The 17,995-nt window shown below is 42.6% G+C and overlaps 1 protein-coding gene across 2 annotated transcripts in view; it reads right to left on the bottom strand.

Annotated features, from left to right (window-relative positions):
- Window positions 1–8,640: 8,640 nt before the first annotated feature.
- Window positions 8,641–17,995, bottom strand: part of LOC126531273 (uncharacterized) — a 38,348-nt gene continuing 28,993 nt past the window's right edge. For both annotated transcript variants that reach the window (XM_055071063.1, XM_055071062.1), the window contains one exon: window positions 8,641–17,721. In XM_055071063.1, the coding sequence (XP_054927038.1) occupies window positions 17,491–17,721 (231 nt within the window). In that variant the 3' untranslated portion in view covers window positions 8,641–17,490. The remainder of the gene's footprint in view (window positions 17,722–17,995) is intronic.

Raw genomic sequence — 17,995 nt, forward strand, 5'->3', positions numbered from 1 at the left:
CGAGCTAACCAGGCTGATGATGATGATGACCCGAGCTAAAGCTTCCTCTTAATGCGAAATTTGAGCGTAGCTCTATCATCATCATCATCCTGGCTACGCCCACTGCAGGGCAAAGGCCTCTCCCATACGTATCCAACTACTCCGGTCATGTGCCAATTGTGGGCATGTTGTCCCTGCAAACTGCTTGATCTAATCCGCCCACCTAACTTTCTGCCGCCACCTGCTACGCTTCCCTCCTCTTGGAATCCAGCCCGTAACCCTTAATGACCATCGGTTATCTTCCCTCCTCATTACATGCCCTGCCCATTTCTTTTTCTTGATTTCAACTAATGTGTCATTAACTCGCGTTTGTTCCCCCACACAATCTGCTCTCTTCTTATCACCCTTAACGTTACACCCATCATTGCTTGTTGCATCGTCCTCAATTTAAGTAGAACCCTTTTCGTAAGCCTCCAGGTTTCTGACCTGTAGGTGAGTACTGCTAAGACACATCTGTTATACACTTTTCTCTTGAGGGATAATGGCAACCTGCTGTTCATGATCTGAGAAAGCCTGCCAAACGCACCCCAGCTCATTCTTATTCTTCTGATTATTTCAGTCTCTACGTCTATATTTAATTTCGCGAGATATTGGTTGGCGCGGACAATCTGTATTGTGCGGCACGTTGCAAACAGAGCAAAGTGTGGCGCGACTGCCTCTCTAATGGGGAGACCGGGAGAGGCAGCGCATGGGTGATGCGTGGCCGCAATTTACAGCAGCCGTCGCAAACAGACCTCCGCTCATGCAGCGCTTTGTTTCCATATGTCGTATCGGTGGACGCGCTCGCCGCATGCCTTATCGATGGGGACATCGATGAACAGACGACGCGCGCTACTCTGGTGCCATCTCGTAGCGATCGTCGCCGTAGAACACGTCTTCTCACGCTTTCGCCATAATAGAGTGTACTAGAAATGTTGAGTGGGGCAACCGCGCCTCGCCACCTGTCGCGTTTCGTGGCGACCTTAGCGGCAGCGCTGCAGTAGTTGACTACTGAAGGCGCACCGCGCCGCGCGTATGAACTGCTATGCGTTTCGGCACCTGACGCTATTGTCACGTGGTGGTGACGTAGAAGAACACAGTAGCAATACTGTGAACGAGAAAACTAACTTTTATTGGGCGAACTTGTGCCCACAAAACAGGCTACACTTCTAGCACAACGAAAGCGGCGAACACCGTCGGTGATCGTCGGAAATCTGATTAGCGGGTCAAGCGCGTCGGCTTTTATAGATCAGTCGTCGAATGTTCTAGATTAACTGATGGGACTCGCGTGTCTTCCACAAAGTTCGACACCATTCGTGTCACGCGATGAAATCTGATAACACAAGGTTCGGCGACAACAGACACGCGGATAGAAGCGTCGATAACTTTCCAGAAACGTCGGATACATGCAGGCGCGTCCCTCGCTGTGTGATTACAGTTAAGCGGCGAAACGTAGTTGCCCGATAAAGATAAGTACACGTGTCACTATTTTAACAGCGGAGCTGTTTAAGCTTTCGTTTCGCCGTGGAGCGTTAACAAAAAACTCAGCCTAGTCATGCGCCGCCTCGCGTTGCCTAGCAACCACCTGCGAGAGCACAGAGCCACGTAACCTCCTCGCACCGAACACGCGTAGGGCGGAGTCGTGACGTCACAGGCGAGTAAAAGGGTTCCGCGCCGGCTCGAAACAGCCGGCGCGGTGACACCTATCGCCTCCTCAACTCAGTGCGTATGTGCTGCTGCCATGGGAAGACAGAAGAAAGTCCGGACGCCAGAAAAAGAAGCGGCTTACCAGGAAGAATACCGTACTGCCAAGCGAGAAGCAATGCGTTGCCGCCGAGCTGATCCGGAACACCGCGCCGAAGCTGTGGCTGAGAAGAGGCTACGCCGAGTCGAGGATACCGAGTTTCAGTCCAGGGAACGCGAGAGTAGGCGCCTGAACGCTCGACGTCGCCGAGAAAGCAATCTCGGCCTGCGACTGCTCGAAAACTTCCAGCGTCAAGCCCGCCGAGACAACTTAGCAAAACCTAGCATAACCTCGCAAAATCTACAAACAACTTAGGCAAGCCACTTAAAAGCTAGGTCATCGCAAGCTCCACTGTTGATTCTAGCCTTGCACCACTAGTGCAAGCTGCGCACGTTTTTTTGACGCAGCTTACTTTGTGCCTGTCTGTCATTCATGTCTTGTTACATGCTTTCATAACCCTTGATGAATGAAACGTCAAATCATTGAATGCCTGCTCCATAAACGCGCTTGAGAGAAATTGCAAGTGAGGGCGACTGCTGGAGGGTATGAAAAATATGGGGAAAAAAAAAAGACCTACTGACCTATCGGCATCATTATCCGTGTCACCTGAAGTTAGCTGTACCTCAAATAGCTGTCGTGCTATGAACATTATCTTGTCGAAAGAATGTTGGTGAAGGGTGTGGTCAATCCTTATACAGGCAATGCACTGTTTAATAATAGTTTGTTTTCGACATTATGAGCGGGCATTGAGGTTAGTGTACGAGCGTTGCACTGCATACAAAGAACGATCTTGTTTATGCATCGAAACAATTCATTATAGAAAGCTTTGTCATAAGCAAGCGTCCGCTTGCTTGCGCTGACATTGCCACTAACAGAATACAATGGAAAGACAGTGCAGGCTCTTGGAATGACAAGTAAACCACTTCCAGTGGCTTTAGGATCCAGAGACGGGCGACACATCTGCATTATTCAGTATGCTCGGCAGAACCACTCGTGCAGTTTATGCCTCGGATATATCGGAGCCCAGACAACACATAGACATACTAGGGATGTTTGAAGGACGTCCATGTAAGGGTATTGAGGAGATTCTATGGATGTCCCTAAAATGGTCCTACGCTAATCTAGAGAACCTCCCATGTGAAACACCGAAAGATGTCCCACGGAGGTCCCGGGCAGACCTTTTTCGGATGTTATCTGGATGCGGGATGGAGGTTATATCCCAGGCTCGGGACGTAAAATGAATGTCGCTTGTCATGCTTGTTCTAAGCGCATGGTGGCTTTACATGCAAGTGAATGGAGCAAAGTGCATGAATTCTGAGAACAGTCATCAGGCCCCAAGAAAAGATAGACATCGTACCAAGACCACCACCGTGCACCACCACGGGAAGTGCTAGTAAGGCGAGAACAGGGGAAATAATTGGCATAATCCGGCGAAATTTGCGTGTTACATTACTGAGAGGGAGGAAATTCGATATTTCTCATTTGTACAAAAGTAATTTGCCCTCAAGGTGCGCATACACTTCACATGTTACCAATATATGGCCCATCAGCGTTTTTGGTTTAGTCGCGAAAATAAAAACAACGAAATGCACAACGTATTGGGCTGTTTTGTACGCGTTTAAAACATGCGTGCTGCTGGCTAACTCTGCCAACACGTACATCCTGATAATGCCTGCAATTGTTGATTGTTGGGACTTCGATGATACTTACTCCCATGAATGCACGGGACGTCTTTCATATGACGTGGGATGTCAGGATTTTTTTTTTTTTTCGGACGTCCGCGGGATGTTGTGCACTGTCTGTGAGGTGATCGCCGCAGTCTTCAGATGCCTTCAACTCGGCTTCCGGGCAGAGATGAACGCAGGCCCTCGGAGGTCGCATAATCAAAGCACAGTAACCAGAATCGCTTATGATGTAGCGCGGCTCGATGTGAAGCTCGCAAAACCACACAGTTTTCAGCGAGCGGCTTTTGTTGGCCTTGTGCAAATTTCTCTCCCATTGTCGCCTTCTTTCAATCTAGATCGGCAGGCGCCTTAAACGGGGAATGTTTATGCGCATTTTTGACCCGTGCATATCCAGTTGTGCATTCTGGCGCGTAGCAGCTGCTACGCGGCAGAGTGCACAACTGGATATGCACGGGCAGTTGAGGCGCTGCTTAGAGCTAATGGATGCGTTAAATGTGTTAAGAACACGCAACTACACGCTTTCGCCGGCCACTACACGCGCGCGCCAAATGCAGGCGCTCTGGACAGCTTCAGTAGTGAGCGACGACAGCGCCACCGCTACGATCCTCTGTTGGCGCGATATGCGGGGTGCGGCGCGGCCCCTTCTTTCGTTCCAGCGCACCTTCTAGTGCACTGTAGCCATACCCTCCTCCTCCACTTTCCGCCTCATGGTTCCGCAGCACCATCCTCCTCCGCTTTCTTCCTCGAACTCTCTTCGCTATCGCCGTCTTTCATCCCTCGCTGTGCTCGTTCGCTCAGTTAGGCCAGCGCCTCCTCTAGAAAGGCTCTCTTCCTAGAGGAGGCGCTGGTTACGCTGAGGGACGGCGAGGTACGTACGCTAAGGGACGCCGACGTTCAACGCAGGAACGGCGCCTTAATACCTGCGGTCTAAAGAACTGTGTGGCGTAGCTGACTTTAGAAAACCGGCCGCCACTGCGCAATAATTTTCTTGCTAAAAAAATCGGGTGCGCATTAGGTTTCTACTTTGTTTAGGAGCTTTAATGTCATTTCGACGTTAGTTTTCTACTTTTGACGCATAGAAAGTGGGCGCCTTTGATTCGGAGGCGAGTTAGAATAGGACAAATACTGCCAAGTGTGGTGTGCTTTGGCATTCTTTCTGCATCTTGTTTAATTTGACAAGCCAGATAATTCGATCAATGTCGTCGGTCCCGTCAAGGTTGAATTGATGGAAGTCGACTGTACCATGCACAATAGCCCCACTCCTGGCCAACACAACATACTGCTCTTTCTAAAGAGGCCGTCTCTTTATCGAGAAGGGCTACGTGGAGCCACCCATCTTTAACCACTCCGCCCACTATTCCTCACATCCTTATAACTATGCCTGGCAAGGATCACACTATCATCATACAAAGGAGCGCAGTCGCACTCCTGACAATGAACGTATAGATGACTGTTACGGTATAATTATGTGTAATCTTAAGCAGTCATTAAGACAATGTACCGCTAGCCCTATTTTCTACTGCAGGACAATGTAGTTCGTACTGCCTCTTCACAATCAACAAAACGGTTTCGATGACTCTTGGAACAACCAGATGTAGACTCGGAGCAAAGCGCGGGGGCAGGGCGACGGGAGGGCTCTTGGTAGATGCCATTTTAGCGGCCACAGACCAACGGATAATGACAAGTTGTTACAGCAAAATGGTTGTATTGTAAGATATTCATCTGCATATCATACTTACGTTATTGTTCATGCCTGGGCAGCGCATAAGCAGAGTGACAGCTAGAGCATGCCCATGTGGCACGCATTCCTTTCGTCGCCGCTGGCACAGGCCATTTACCGGGTTTATCCATTTGAGTACTGTACCTCTGTGGGATGTTGTTCTCAGTCCCCATTGTTGAAGATGAACATTACCATAAGCAGCCAGCAAAACAGTATCAAGCTGCCATGAAACTGGCGATGACAATTCAGTCAAGTGATGATACAATCATTGGGTTTACTTGAATGCTCTCTCAGGCCACAGTGGATGATACAAATCTGAATCGCCATGAGTTTTGTCATCCAGCATGTTAAGCAAATTTCCCTGTCTTAATGCAACATCTGATGTGCTATCAGTGACGGTGGCAAGGACAATGAGCTATAGAGGCACTAAAAGAATTATGGTGTTTTACGTGCCAAAACCACTTTCCGATTATGAGGCACACTGTAGTGGGGGACTCAGGAAATTTGGACCACTGGGGGTTCTTCAACGTGCACCAATATATAAGTACACGGGTGTTTTCGTGTTTTGCCCCCATCGAAATGCGGCAGCCGTGGTCGGGATTCGATCCCGCGACCTCGTGCTTAGCAGCCCAACAGCATATATAGCATGACCGAAGAGGCGGCTTTAATTGGTCACAGATTATATACATTCAAATTATATGTATGGCACACTATGCATGTCTAAAGAACGAAGTTTATGGACGTCCCATAGACACTGGCTATTTGTGCAATATCTGTCTGAAGTATAATTTTTATGGAAGCTTTATGAACATCTAAAGCTTTGTCCACTGTACGTCTTAAGTATAAACTATTTGGACAGTGCAGATCTAAATGTTTTGTACCTAAATTTGACATTTCATAGATGTATTCATAAATATATGTTTTGCTTGTGCATGTAATGTATGCCCACAGGACATCCGATTTCTTGCTGGATGTTTAGATCAATCAAGTACTAATTTATACTGTACTTTTTGTGGCTATTAGGGAATTCATGAGTCTCATGGAGTCTTGCAGACTTGAAAAGTGCACACTGAGGTGCATGTTGGCCATGAAGTAGGTGAAAAAAACAAGCAAGTTGTGCATATTCAAGAAGGGTTTCCTCGACAACAATGGAGCAAGAACTATCAAGAAAGTAATCAAAATTTAATTCCTTGCCGCATCATGTATCTATCATATGCGATATGTATAGAACGGCTTCCTCTAGTATGACAGAATCGAAGAGAAATCTTGCATATTTGCTTGGAATATACAGTCGCGGCTTGTCACACGATACGGAAAAGGTTAATAAATAAACAAGTTGTTTTAACAATGTATACAATCAGCACACAAAATATATCATGCCATTTATTTACTGTTTATTCGCCTACTGCGATGTTCTGATCGAGAAATATATTCGGGTGGCTCTGTGAGGCAAGCATTTAATGCTATGTCATTTACAATACAGCAGCTGAGAGTAGGTTGAAGATTATTATGCAGAAGGCAAAGGTAATGTTCAATAGCCTGGCAATTGACTAAGAATTAATGATCGCCACTCGGCTTCTACAGTCTGTGCAGGAGTACACTTATCTAGGTCAATTAATCACAGGGGACCCTGATCACGAGAAGGAAACTTACTGAAGAATAAAATTGGGTTGAAATGCATACGGCAGGCATTATCAAACTCTGACTGGGAGTCTACCACTCTCATTTCAAAGTGTACAATCATTACACTCTACCAGTGCTAACATATGGGGCAGAAGCTTGGAGGTTAACAATTCTAGAAGCTTGAGAACAAGTTAAGGACCATGCAAAGAGCGACGGAAAGTGAAATGCTAGGCGTAACATATTAAGAGACAGGAAGAGAGCGGTGTGGATCAGAGAGCTCCCAGGGATAGCCCACATTCTAGTCGACATTAGGAAAAAAAAATGGAACTTGGCAGGCCATGTAATGCGTAGGGCAGATAACTGGCGGACCGTTAAGAGTTAGAGAATGGGTGCCAAGGGAAGGGAAGCACAGTTGAGAATGGCAGGAAACTAGGTGGGGTGATGACATAAGGAAATTTGCAGGCGCAATTTGTGATCAACTAGCAAAAGACAGGGATAATTGGAGTCTGCTGGGAGAGGCCTTCGTCCTGCAGTGGACATAAAAATAGGCTGATGATGAATAATGATGTGATCCAGCATGCAGTAATGGATTTTCTGGGAGAGATAATAGATTTGTTTCCTCGCAAAAAAAAAAGTTCGGTGGCAAAATGAAATGTTTCTATGGGCTATACTTTTAGGACCATTATTCATGTAGAATATGTAAAAAAGATTCAATGCAAGCAGTCTTTACAATGAAGAGAGAGTGGTACTTGCCATATTCCAAGAGCTAATAACAGCAGTAGCAACAAATAACTTTAGGAAGAAATAGGAGGCTTCCTTCAGTTTGTGTCGAAGTCATATAGACAATGCAAAGTAAAAATTATTATAAAGCCAAAGTCCATATATGACCTGGCCTAGATATTAAAGCTATTAATCAAGGATGACATCATTAAATTTTAATTCAACTTGCAAGACATGAAGCTATGAGAAATACACTCCATTTCTTAAAGCAATGCACAATCTTTTCAATGGTCGCAATATTTTTTTTGAAAGTGTTCTGCAATTCAAATGTCTGTTTTCTTGGTCACAAAATATACCCGTAACTGCACGGTGTATCATATATGATATTCAATAACTCTGCCTCATAAAATTGCAACCAATCGTTTTTCTTACATCAGTGAAGCTGGTTTAGGCATACCTAGCCTAAAGAGACTTGTTCCATGTTTTCTTTTTAAATAAAATAAAAATTGAAGTAGTAAGGGGCTAAGTGAAAGGATTCATTGTAAAACAAACCAGAATGTCTGACCTTTGCATTGATGCTACGGCTATTGCTTGTTGTGGACCATACAAGTTTTGGAAGACAACAAATTTTAAAAGGTACCAAGAGCTTCACATAATCAACACTCTACTTTATTTCCATGTGGCCCTTTATAATGTTGACCTTTTTCTACACAGTCTGTCCTGCATTTGCTTCCTTTGTCATAAATACTTAGTTTCAGCTCTTGTACAAGATGGCTTTGCAGAACAAGATTCTTATGTCACGATTGTTCTAGCCTCAAGCCCACCATTATCAGATGAAGGCAATGCTAGAACCACATTTTTACCAATATTCTTGGTTGTCCAGTTGATCTAAACATCTTGATGATGCCCCATAAGAAGGCCTGAGTTTTACTGTCATTTGATTCAAAGCCACCATCACTGTCACCAATGTTTTTTCAGTTTCCTGGGCACCAGTTCACAAAATATTGAGTGCATTTTCTTGCAAGCATTATGCACATTTCTCTAACCACTGCTGCTTTTTTGTAATACAAAAAAAAAAGATAAATGTGCTTCTTTTCCTATTTGGTAGTAAGCTTTCAAAGACACCAACATAATCATTTATGCAATTTATTCCTTGCAAAGCGAATTGTCAACATACCCATGTATGAAAAACGCTTTCTGCAGTGGCATGAGAAATTCACTCACACCACGCTGCTCTTTATTCAACCTGGAGAATAATGTGTGGAAGAACAACACTTCTGGGGAATCTCTTGTCCAAGACGAGTTATCTACAGTGGTACACTCAACAGTAAAATTATTCATGGCAGTAAAAAAAAAAAAAGAAACAAAAGAAGCACAGATTCCATTTCAGAAGAAAAGCGATTAGGCATGAAACAACACTGTTTAGCTTGCAGGTGTGGCATTATCATTAACACCAGCAAATGCCTCCCTAAGCTATGCAGTTCGTGTGAGTGAAAGTTACATCACATACAAGAATGAAGACACTGCAACCAAGAACGAATGCGACACTGCAACTTTCATGCACTCACTAACAAACTATTAAACACAATCAAGCAAAACAGGACAAACTGAATAGCACTGCTAAGCTAAATAAATAAGAACTACTTTATACAATGACACCTGCTAAACTTGAAGTACTGTTTTCATGACAACTTGACAACATGTAGAAAGGCAGGAGCTGATAATTTTAGCACAAGAGTGTTTAGTTAATTTCTTTTCTTATCGCACTGCTGTTACAAGGTCCCTTTCGTGCTCATTTACATGCACTGCTGAAAAAAAAAAAGCTTTCACAAGTTGCAGTGGCACACCCTATGAAAAAAAGACTTGACAACAGTGCCAAAGATATCCAAATAAATACTCGCGCAACATGTAATAAAAAAGAAGTCGCGCATACAAAATATCTTGGGCAAGAAGAGTACACACGAGGCTAAAAAGTATGCAATAGCAACATCAACCCTGCGGAATGTAAAAGATGAGCTGGTTATACAGGCTTAAGAAAAATATGCAACACGCTCAGAACAATCTGTGAAGGATGGGTTTTTAATGGTCCTTGAGCACCTTTCTTTTTTTTTGCACTTTCAAATGAAATCGGCCTTTTCTCTGCAGCCCAGCATGGCTTTAAGAAAAGGTGGTTGTTTTCACAAAGATGGGAACAGGAGGAAAAGAAACAAACAACACCTACAAAAATTATGGCCAATATACTGTGATTTCACCAGAGTCATCGTGCACAGGCAATGAAGCATGGCAGATACGCACAGAGTGCTGGAGTTCGCTTTTGATTTTACTTGCAAGTTCTCTTCTTACCTGCCAAATATGTTCATGAAAGTGGCTTAAGACAATTTTAGCATAGTTTAGTTTTAGCATACAACAAGCACACGGCTGTACTGAAATACTGGAAAATGGAATTCAAGCAGCTGTGTTGGTGGTGCCACATTGTCGCACTGCGTTTTACCAAACAAAACAAAGGGTCCACTGGTATATGGGAGATTTATGGCACACCCAACTGGTTGCTTTTGAGCGCTTTGGCCATGCGGCTTACATTTGGCTGGTCGTAATCAATACTCGGAACACATTCGTCTGGTTCATCTTACAGTGCTCAGAAGCACTTGTACCTTCAAGCTGGCAGCGTGACTGAGATCCAACAGGATAACCCAATTACACGGCAACTTCCATTACTCTGGAAGCAGCTAAACATTGTTCTGGGACAGGTTTTCACAGGATTCATGTTCGAGAAGGTACTGCATTGCTGCAAACCAAGCTGGAGCGCGGTATGAACCAGTCAAATGTACCATTAAAGTCAGAGTTTTATACATTAATTACTAGAGGGAACTCCGGCACTAGTGTCTACAGGAGCTGCAAGCAAAGCACAGTTCAGCTAGTGAGAGAATGATATTTAATACATAGATTTACCTGAACTTTGTCCTTCTGGCTTCAAATCGCCTTGCGATTTGTAAACTCATAATTTTCAACAAAGTACTGTGTTATAATTAAACATTATTCAAACTGTTTGATGGCAGGATTTGAACACAGGACCTCTAGAACAGAAGCCAGATAGTGAAACCATTGTACCACGGATGCAGGCAACAACAGGTGGCATTGAACCCCCTTGTGAATTTCTCGCAAGCAAGCCAGCGCGTTGAGATGCTTGGCACATTTTCAATTTGGCAATCTTGATAGGCTGAACCATTGCAATTAGATGCGATTATGCATGTTATATAGTCTTTTACATTTAGAAAAGAATACATTACTTTGAAATATAGAACAATGAAGGCAGCTAAAGTGTAATAAACGAAGCCACAAGGATGTCTGAATCCACAAGCAAGATGATCAGAGAAATCCATGTACTAACCATCATTCCCACGGGAGCTGAATGATCGCAGCGTCAGACTTTTTTCTAGTAATTATTGCAGGGAACTCTATAAAAGTTTAATTATAGGGTTTTACTCGCCAAAACCGTGATCTGATTATGAGGCAAGCTGTAGAGGCAAGTTGTAGTGGGGGAGTCCGAAAATATGCACCACCTGGAAATACCCGTGCACCTGATCTAAGTGCACGGGTATTTTCGCGTTTCGCTCCCATCGAAATGCAGCTGCCGCGGCCCCACGCTGAGGCTTTTCGTGTTTTACCAAAGCACACTGAATTCCTACAACATTGACTAACTGCAATTCCACACATTTGGTGGTGGAAACAAGGTGGTGGCAGCATAATCACTGCAGAAAGTACTTTTGTATATGTACTCGTTCTATGGAAAAGGTTGTGCAACAAAAGAATGTTTTGATCTACCAACTGTTGCATAAATAGTGGCACCAGGTATAAATGACTCCTTGTCGCTAAACCGCTTACTTTTCGTTAATTTTGTTCAGAGGTATCGTCTTGCAGCAAGTTTAGTTGAATACTTTGCAGGCATTACTTACCACCTCTCCCACCACCTTTGTCCACAATAAATCTAAAGTGTTTGCTGACTGCAGTGACTCGCCTCAGAGAACATGTCAGCGGAATGAAAGCGCCATCCTTCGCAGCTGTGGTGAACATAGTGTTTTGAAGGTTGCCATGACAGATGGCGCTTCCTACGCAGCAGAATAAAAAATTTTTTGAGTAAAGTCATGTGCTTTGGATTTATTGTGGATGAAACCTGTAATTATTTGCCTACAAATATGGTATTAAACTAAACTCATTGAAAATTGCTACCAAGGGTAGGTCCAGGGCAGTCAAGGCGAGCAGGGGGCAGCATGTTCTGTATTGTGAGTGCGGAAATGCCATTATATGTTGAGGGGGGCTAGCAGAATCCAATCTTTGGATCCGGCAGTGAATATTGCCTCTGTACCAAATTAGAGCAGGAAAGAGTCAGCAGTTTTAGCACAAAGAGTCATGTATACCTGGCACTCTTATTTATTCAACATAGTGCACTATATGGGCGAAGGCAGCATCGCAAGATGTTGCCACTAGTAATAGTAGCAGTTGCCACTTGTTGGATATGTGCTCCAGTATAAGCCCGCACATCAGTGATCTGTTATCCTAAATCTCTGTGTGTTGCTTGAAATGTATACCACAATTCTGCTTGACAATATTTTATTCTGGATCTTTTTAAAAAGTGCTCACGTAAAAGGCAATCAGCAGTGGAAAACTAAGCGTGTTCCACGTGTGACACATCACCCATAAGCAGCTGATAGAAACACACAGTTTCCCTTCTTATTAGCCCATAATGAAGGGTCATAAGAGTTTAGACATCCATGTAAGTCATGCTGTCCTGAGCTCCACAGTAAACTCCTTTCAAGAAGAATGTGAAGGGCTTGTGGAAATGCATTCAAAGTTTCCGAAGTTCGGCTTAACGGATGTGCTTTGGGCATATTGGAGGCTACAAAGAGCTCTGAATTGTACCAGAGACTTAGGCTTACCCGAAAGGAAGCTTTAGTTTGGGGCCAGATCAAATTTTTCTATTCAAGTACACATCAACTGCCAAAAGTCTCTCATCAGCTGGCCACTAAATTATTTCTGATAAAGATTGCTTAAAATTTTTTAAACTTTAGTGGATGTTTGGAGAAAATGTAGACTTTGGTCTTCAAACAAAACAAAAATTGCTGAAAATATGCAAATATTATAGGGAGCTTTAGATTTTGCATAAATAAAACACCAAGCCCGGCTTGCATCCTTTTGTACTTTTCTGGAGTTTTGTAAACCGGGCAGTTTGCGTCCCCTAACTTTGCATATGCAAAATCTAAAACTCTCTGATAAAAAACAGAGTCCAACTCCTGACTCCGCATTAAGAATTGATACCACATTTCTGTAAGCTGCATTCTGCACATTACAGAATTGTGATATATCTGTTTTATTGTGACATTATGAAGATGTAAACTCCAAGTGTATTTTTTTAAAAGTTGCTGATAACAATGACAAAAAAGAAAACTTCTCAGCTAAATAAAAAGATCTGCTGTAAGTGTCGCTGGAATTAAACCTTTTCTTCTAAATGCAACAAATTTGATTCAGGAAGGCGCAACAATTGCCTAATAAGATCAATTCTGCATTTCACACGTCTGTATAGGGAGAGAACGAATTTTTTTTTGAGACAGTCCAGTGGTTTCCACGAGCTTTACATTTCCGAGTTCTACACATAGGTACTTGAACATGGAAGAAAATAGCTGCAACTTTCTTTTAATAGAATTTTTCTTAAAAGGAGTAGTCTGTATTTTTGATAGAAGTGAGTCATATACATATTGCATGGCAGCCTTACTTGTATATTGCTACTAGCAATGCTCGTTTGCTTAGCGGTTCCGGCACATTTTCATTGGAGACATGTCAGGTATTGTGTGTGATCGCGATGTGAGGTTAACGAACAAGATATTTCTACAACAAAGGTGCCTCGTTGAAGTTTGCTTATTTGGAAAGGTAACTTGCTTATCAATAAATATTGCAGTTGCATCAAACTGAGGTTCCGAGTATAATTCTGCATACAGAGTTACCAAAATGAACACAGTGTTCATAGCTTTCATTGCGCATTCAAGCATTTTTTTTTCATTATGTTTGCAACCATAAATTGTGATAACCCATATGCATTAAATAGATTACCTTTAAAGCTCTATGTAAAATGCATCAAAAGTTTACTGCAGTAGGTTACGGCACAAAACTATATTGTACATCTGGTTCCACTTGGAATCTGCAGGTACAGCTGGCCACAAAATTTTGGGGGACATATGTTCCCTGACGATTGTGAATTCCTGCTCTACTAAGACCTGGCACTTCTAATTTCATGGTTCACTGTGTAAGTTACAAAAACTGTTAGATTGAAACTTTTGAATTCAAGGCCATGCATCCACGTTTTGCGGATATTCGGTTTCTTTCCAAATCAAATGTTCTGCAAAACTTTGCAGCCAAATGTACATGCAAAATATTTTCAGCAACCAATTGCAACATATTAAAGGAGTGCTGACATATTTTTGTCCATTCATTTTTCTTGCACTAAATGAAGGTGCGAGACCTCTATAAATCCTAGAAACAATGCTGCCAACCCTCAGAGTGCCCTAAATAACTTAATATATTAGCTTTTCTAGAGCCAGTTTGTTCCCCAGGAGGTTAATGTGTCATGACGCAGAATGCAGTCACGTGGGAGCCGCAGTGGGCGCCAAAACCTCGCAATGTCCTGCTGCCACATGACTACCTTCAGCGTACTGACGTCACGACACAGTGGAAATGAAACAAACTGGCTATAGAAGAGGTATTGCAGTAAGTCATTTAGAGGGTTCTGAGGCTTGCCAGTATTTATTCTGTGGTTTGGAAATCCCAGACTTTCATTTGATGCAAAAAAAAAAATAATGACAAATCGAAAATGTAGTGCCAATACTCGTTTACAGACCTTAACTTGACTTTTCACGTGGTCTTGCAATGTCAACCGTTGCTTACTTCAACAAAGTAAGAATCAGCAGTACACCAGCTGTAACGACTACCAAAAATTTCAAATAGTAGTCATATCATCAAAGTCATGGCTTTTGAAGACTTCCCTGAAGACATTAAAAAAGAAGTCTTGAATATTCAAAACTAAAACGTAGTTTTGTTGGTTGCTAGGCTAATGACCAGACTGCCTTGTGAGCATGCGCAAGTACCTCAGTCTCTTTAAGATCAGTAAGCTATCAGATGTGTTGAGAAAAAAGAATTCGTGTAATTTGCATAAATGGTTTTTGTGGCAAGACTGCTGGCTTATTTGTGCTGAAATTTCGCACAGAAATGTAATTTCACAGTGCACTGTTTAATATCTTGTTTACATTCAGTACGTTTGCATTCAAAGTGGAATAAATCAGGAAAAAAAATAAGATGTCCATGCACAATATTGCACCGGAAAATCAATTTTCTCCGTGAAGGGAACAGTGTTACTGTCTGTCCTAATAGGGTGATGCGCCCGATCCAGAGACTACAAGGCAAAGAACAGTTTTGGTGAAAGGTGGAAGTTTTGGTGCACTGTTCTTCTCATCAAAAAAAATTATAATTTTCTTCTGGCATTTAGAGAGATCACATATACTTGTGGTTCACAAGGAACAAAGTAAGCAAGAAGTGAGCAATACAATCTATTACTAAACAAGATGCACTGCAAAACGCAATCTCTGAAAAAATTAGAGCATGAAAGAAACATGGCACATTCTACCGGTCACTTCTGAGCACTCTGGCGAAGCTTCAAAGGCCGTTTAACAATGTACCTGAACTTTATCGGGACGTTAAGCACACTCTTATGATGTTATCGAAATAACGTTACTAACGCACATTGCCCATTTAATACAGTTTCATTGTTAGTTTACATGACCATCAAAGTAGTGAAACGACCAGACAAATACACCAACAATAGTATAGACAGGAAAACAACTTATGCTGGGCTCCTTTAAGACACAAGAATCGATACGAGCAGCAATAGTAATGACAACAATGTCACATTATTGACAGCTGGCCATCTAAGAGCATTTGCCAGTGTCGATACTTCTTTGTGAATCAATAAATCAATCACAAATGATGCCTATGAAGATTGCTATTATATTTTCCATGTTATTGCTACTGACGCTGAATTAATGTAAGCCACAACAATAAATTTTTAAAAAGGACTTAATAATCAATAGTAGCATTGTGGCTTAATTGTTTTCTAGTACCGGACTGATTTAAATTGAACAGCAGCTTCTAAAATCTTAAAATCTTGTGCTGATGACTATACAGGACACAGTGGAATGCTTAAGCCCAGTAATTAAACAATGACAGCTCCCACGACAACATTCACATTAATGATGAAATGCCTATGGTAACAGTGGCAAACATGTCTCGCTGAAAGTAGGATTTTGTCGCTGCTTTCTGTATTTCCTTTGGGAAGTAAAGATTACATTCCTATCACCCAAAATTTGAGCAAGATCTACAATGAAGCTGTTCCTCTTCTAAAAGTGAAAACTCCAGGTTAGGAAAACGGAAATCGGACAGCATTTAGGACAGGTAATAGATTGATTTTTCCTTAAAATATTCTACTAAACAACATTCAATATCTGCTGAAAGCAGCTAAACATCCACCAAGAAGAATTTCAACAAAAACTATCATCTGTGAACTATGATTCAATGTAATAAACACATTGAAGTCTCAGAAATAGAGAGCCACGTCTAATGAAGTGTAAATATTTGTGGTGTCCCACTTTAAGCTTGAGAAGTGTGCGTTCTACGAGTACATCACAGAAAAAACTCGCGTGTTTTGGGAAATAAAATGTCCAGGAAGGAATCTTAATTTAAAAAAGACAAGCACTCAAAATTACTGTTACCATTTTTGTTAATGGAGAGCAGCATTCAAAATAAGTTGGAATCTGCCAAATATTTTTTGTGTTGATTAAAATAATGGCAAGAGAAATTTTGTAGAAAATTTACAAATAAATTCACTATCCGCCAAACACGCATTTACGCTGCTAGACAAGCCAATAGTCTGCTATACCTAGCTGGCGCTCATTAAAATGGCAACAATGTCATCTATATGCAGCATTTGCAATACATGCCCTCGTTTTGTACAGCTCTGTGTACATATCCCTACAGTTCAAGAGATTCAGTTCTATGTCCCAAAACTCTGTAAGCATAGTAGCTTTCCTTCAATCAGTGCAACTGAATGTTTAAAATTAACATCCATGTTCCTAAGTAACCTTGTGCGTAAATGTGTCGTTGAAAATGGGGAGGGGGAAAGAAATAAAAAGAAAACTGTGTGGAGTGAAGTACTATAGATGTGTTGACAATGATAAGAGAGCTGTGCAGAGCCTTCTACAGAGGGGGGTAGAAAGAACATGCAAATGATCTTGCTTAGGCTGTCATCCAATTTTATACCTCAAGTACTTTCTGTTTTGTAAGTCATAGAGGTGGTGTTTTGCACACAAATTATGCATGGTGATGTTGGCCAGGCGAAGGTTGTGATGCCAGACTGTGTGTTTTTGCATTGGCAATGGCTTTTAGCCAATGTAAAATATTGCGTGATATAGTGCACAGACTGCAATTACCACATAGGCCTCTTCTGCCACATACAGGTCATCATGTCATTTGAATTGGCTAATGCGATGCAATGTTTCCCACAACTGGGCTACCATGATTTTAGGCCTAGGGCAGCGGCAAATAGCTGACGACCACCTTTAGTTTGTAGCCCAAATGATAACCACTTGTGGCATCTGTGGAAAGAACAAATCGCTTTCATTGCAATTTGTTGTTCTGCTTTTGCAGTCTTGTGGTGAGATGTGCACCTCACACATTGACTGTCAGAATGTGCCACGCCATCATGTGCTGCACGCAACACTCACAGGCAACAGCAGTCCACAATGCAGGTGCCGCAGTTTTGCATGCAGGAAACACTTGTGTGCGAGGCAGGCTTTCCTTTTCATGTTATTTGAGAGGCAACCGAGCAGAGCTGAGCCCTTTCCTGTGTGTTATTTTTGCCTAACAATACAGCCTGGGGGCAGTCAGTTGGTCTTTTCCTGTGGTACAAAAATGGCAATGTCCTCGTCACGGGCCATGGCTGGCTGCGACTGCTGCTGCTGCCGAGCCTGCCGCTTGGCCTCCATGAGCCGCTTGCGTGCTTCCAACCGCGACTTGGCTGCTTCTTCGGCCTTCTCGGATCTCTTTGGACTTGCTGGCACAGACCGAGAAGCCACTTTCTTCGCTGGTCTTGGCACTACTGCTCTTTTGCTCTCCTGAAAAGGACAAGTGAGTACAGTGGTTGGACCTATGATCAGAGCTATGCCAGATATTTCTGGCCCAGATGTACTGATGGCCCTTTTAAATAAATCTAAGATAAGCAGCGTGGCTCTAATAAATAGAGACTGAAAGACATGAAATACTTCCTACCAAGTATATCTGTTAGATCACGGGACCAAGCTATAAAGGGTCATTAAAGTGCCACTTATAGCCCTGTCAGACGGCCAAACCTAAGGTAATCTTGAGCAAGTGCACTTCGCCATTAGTGTT

Source organism: Dermacentor andersoni, chromosome 5 (genome assembly GCF_023375885.2).
Source record: "Dermacentor andersoni chromosome 5, qqDerAnde1_hic_scaffold, whole genome shotgun sequence".
NCBI classification, from domain to species: Eukaryota; Metazoa; Arthropoda; class Arachnida; order Ixodida; family Ixodidae; genus Dermacentor; species Dermacentor andersoni.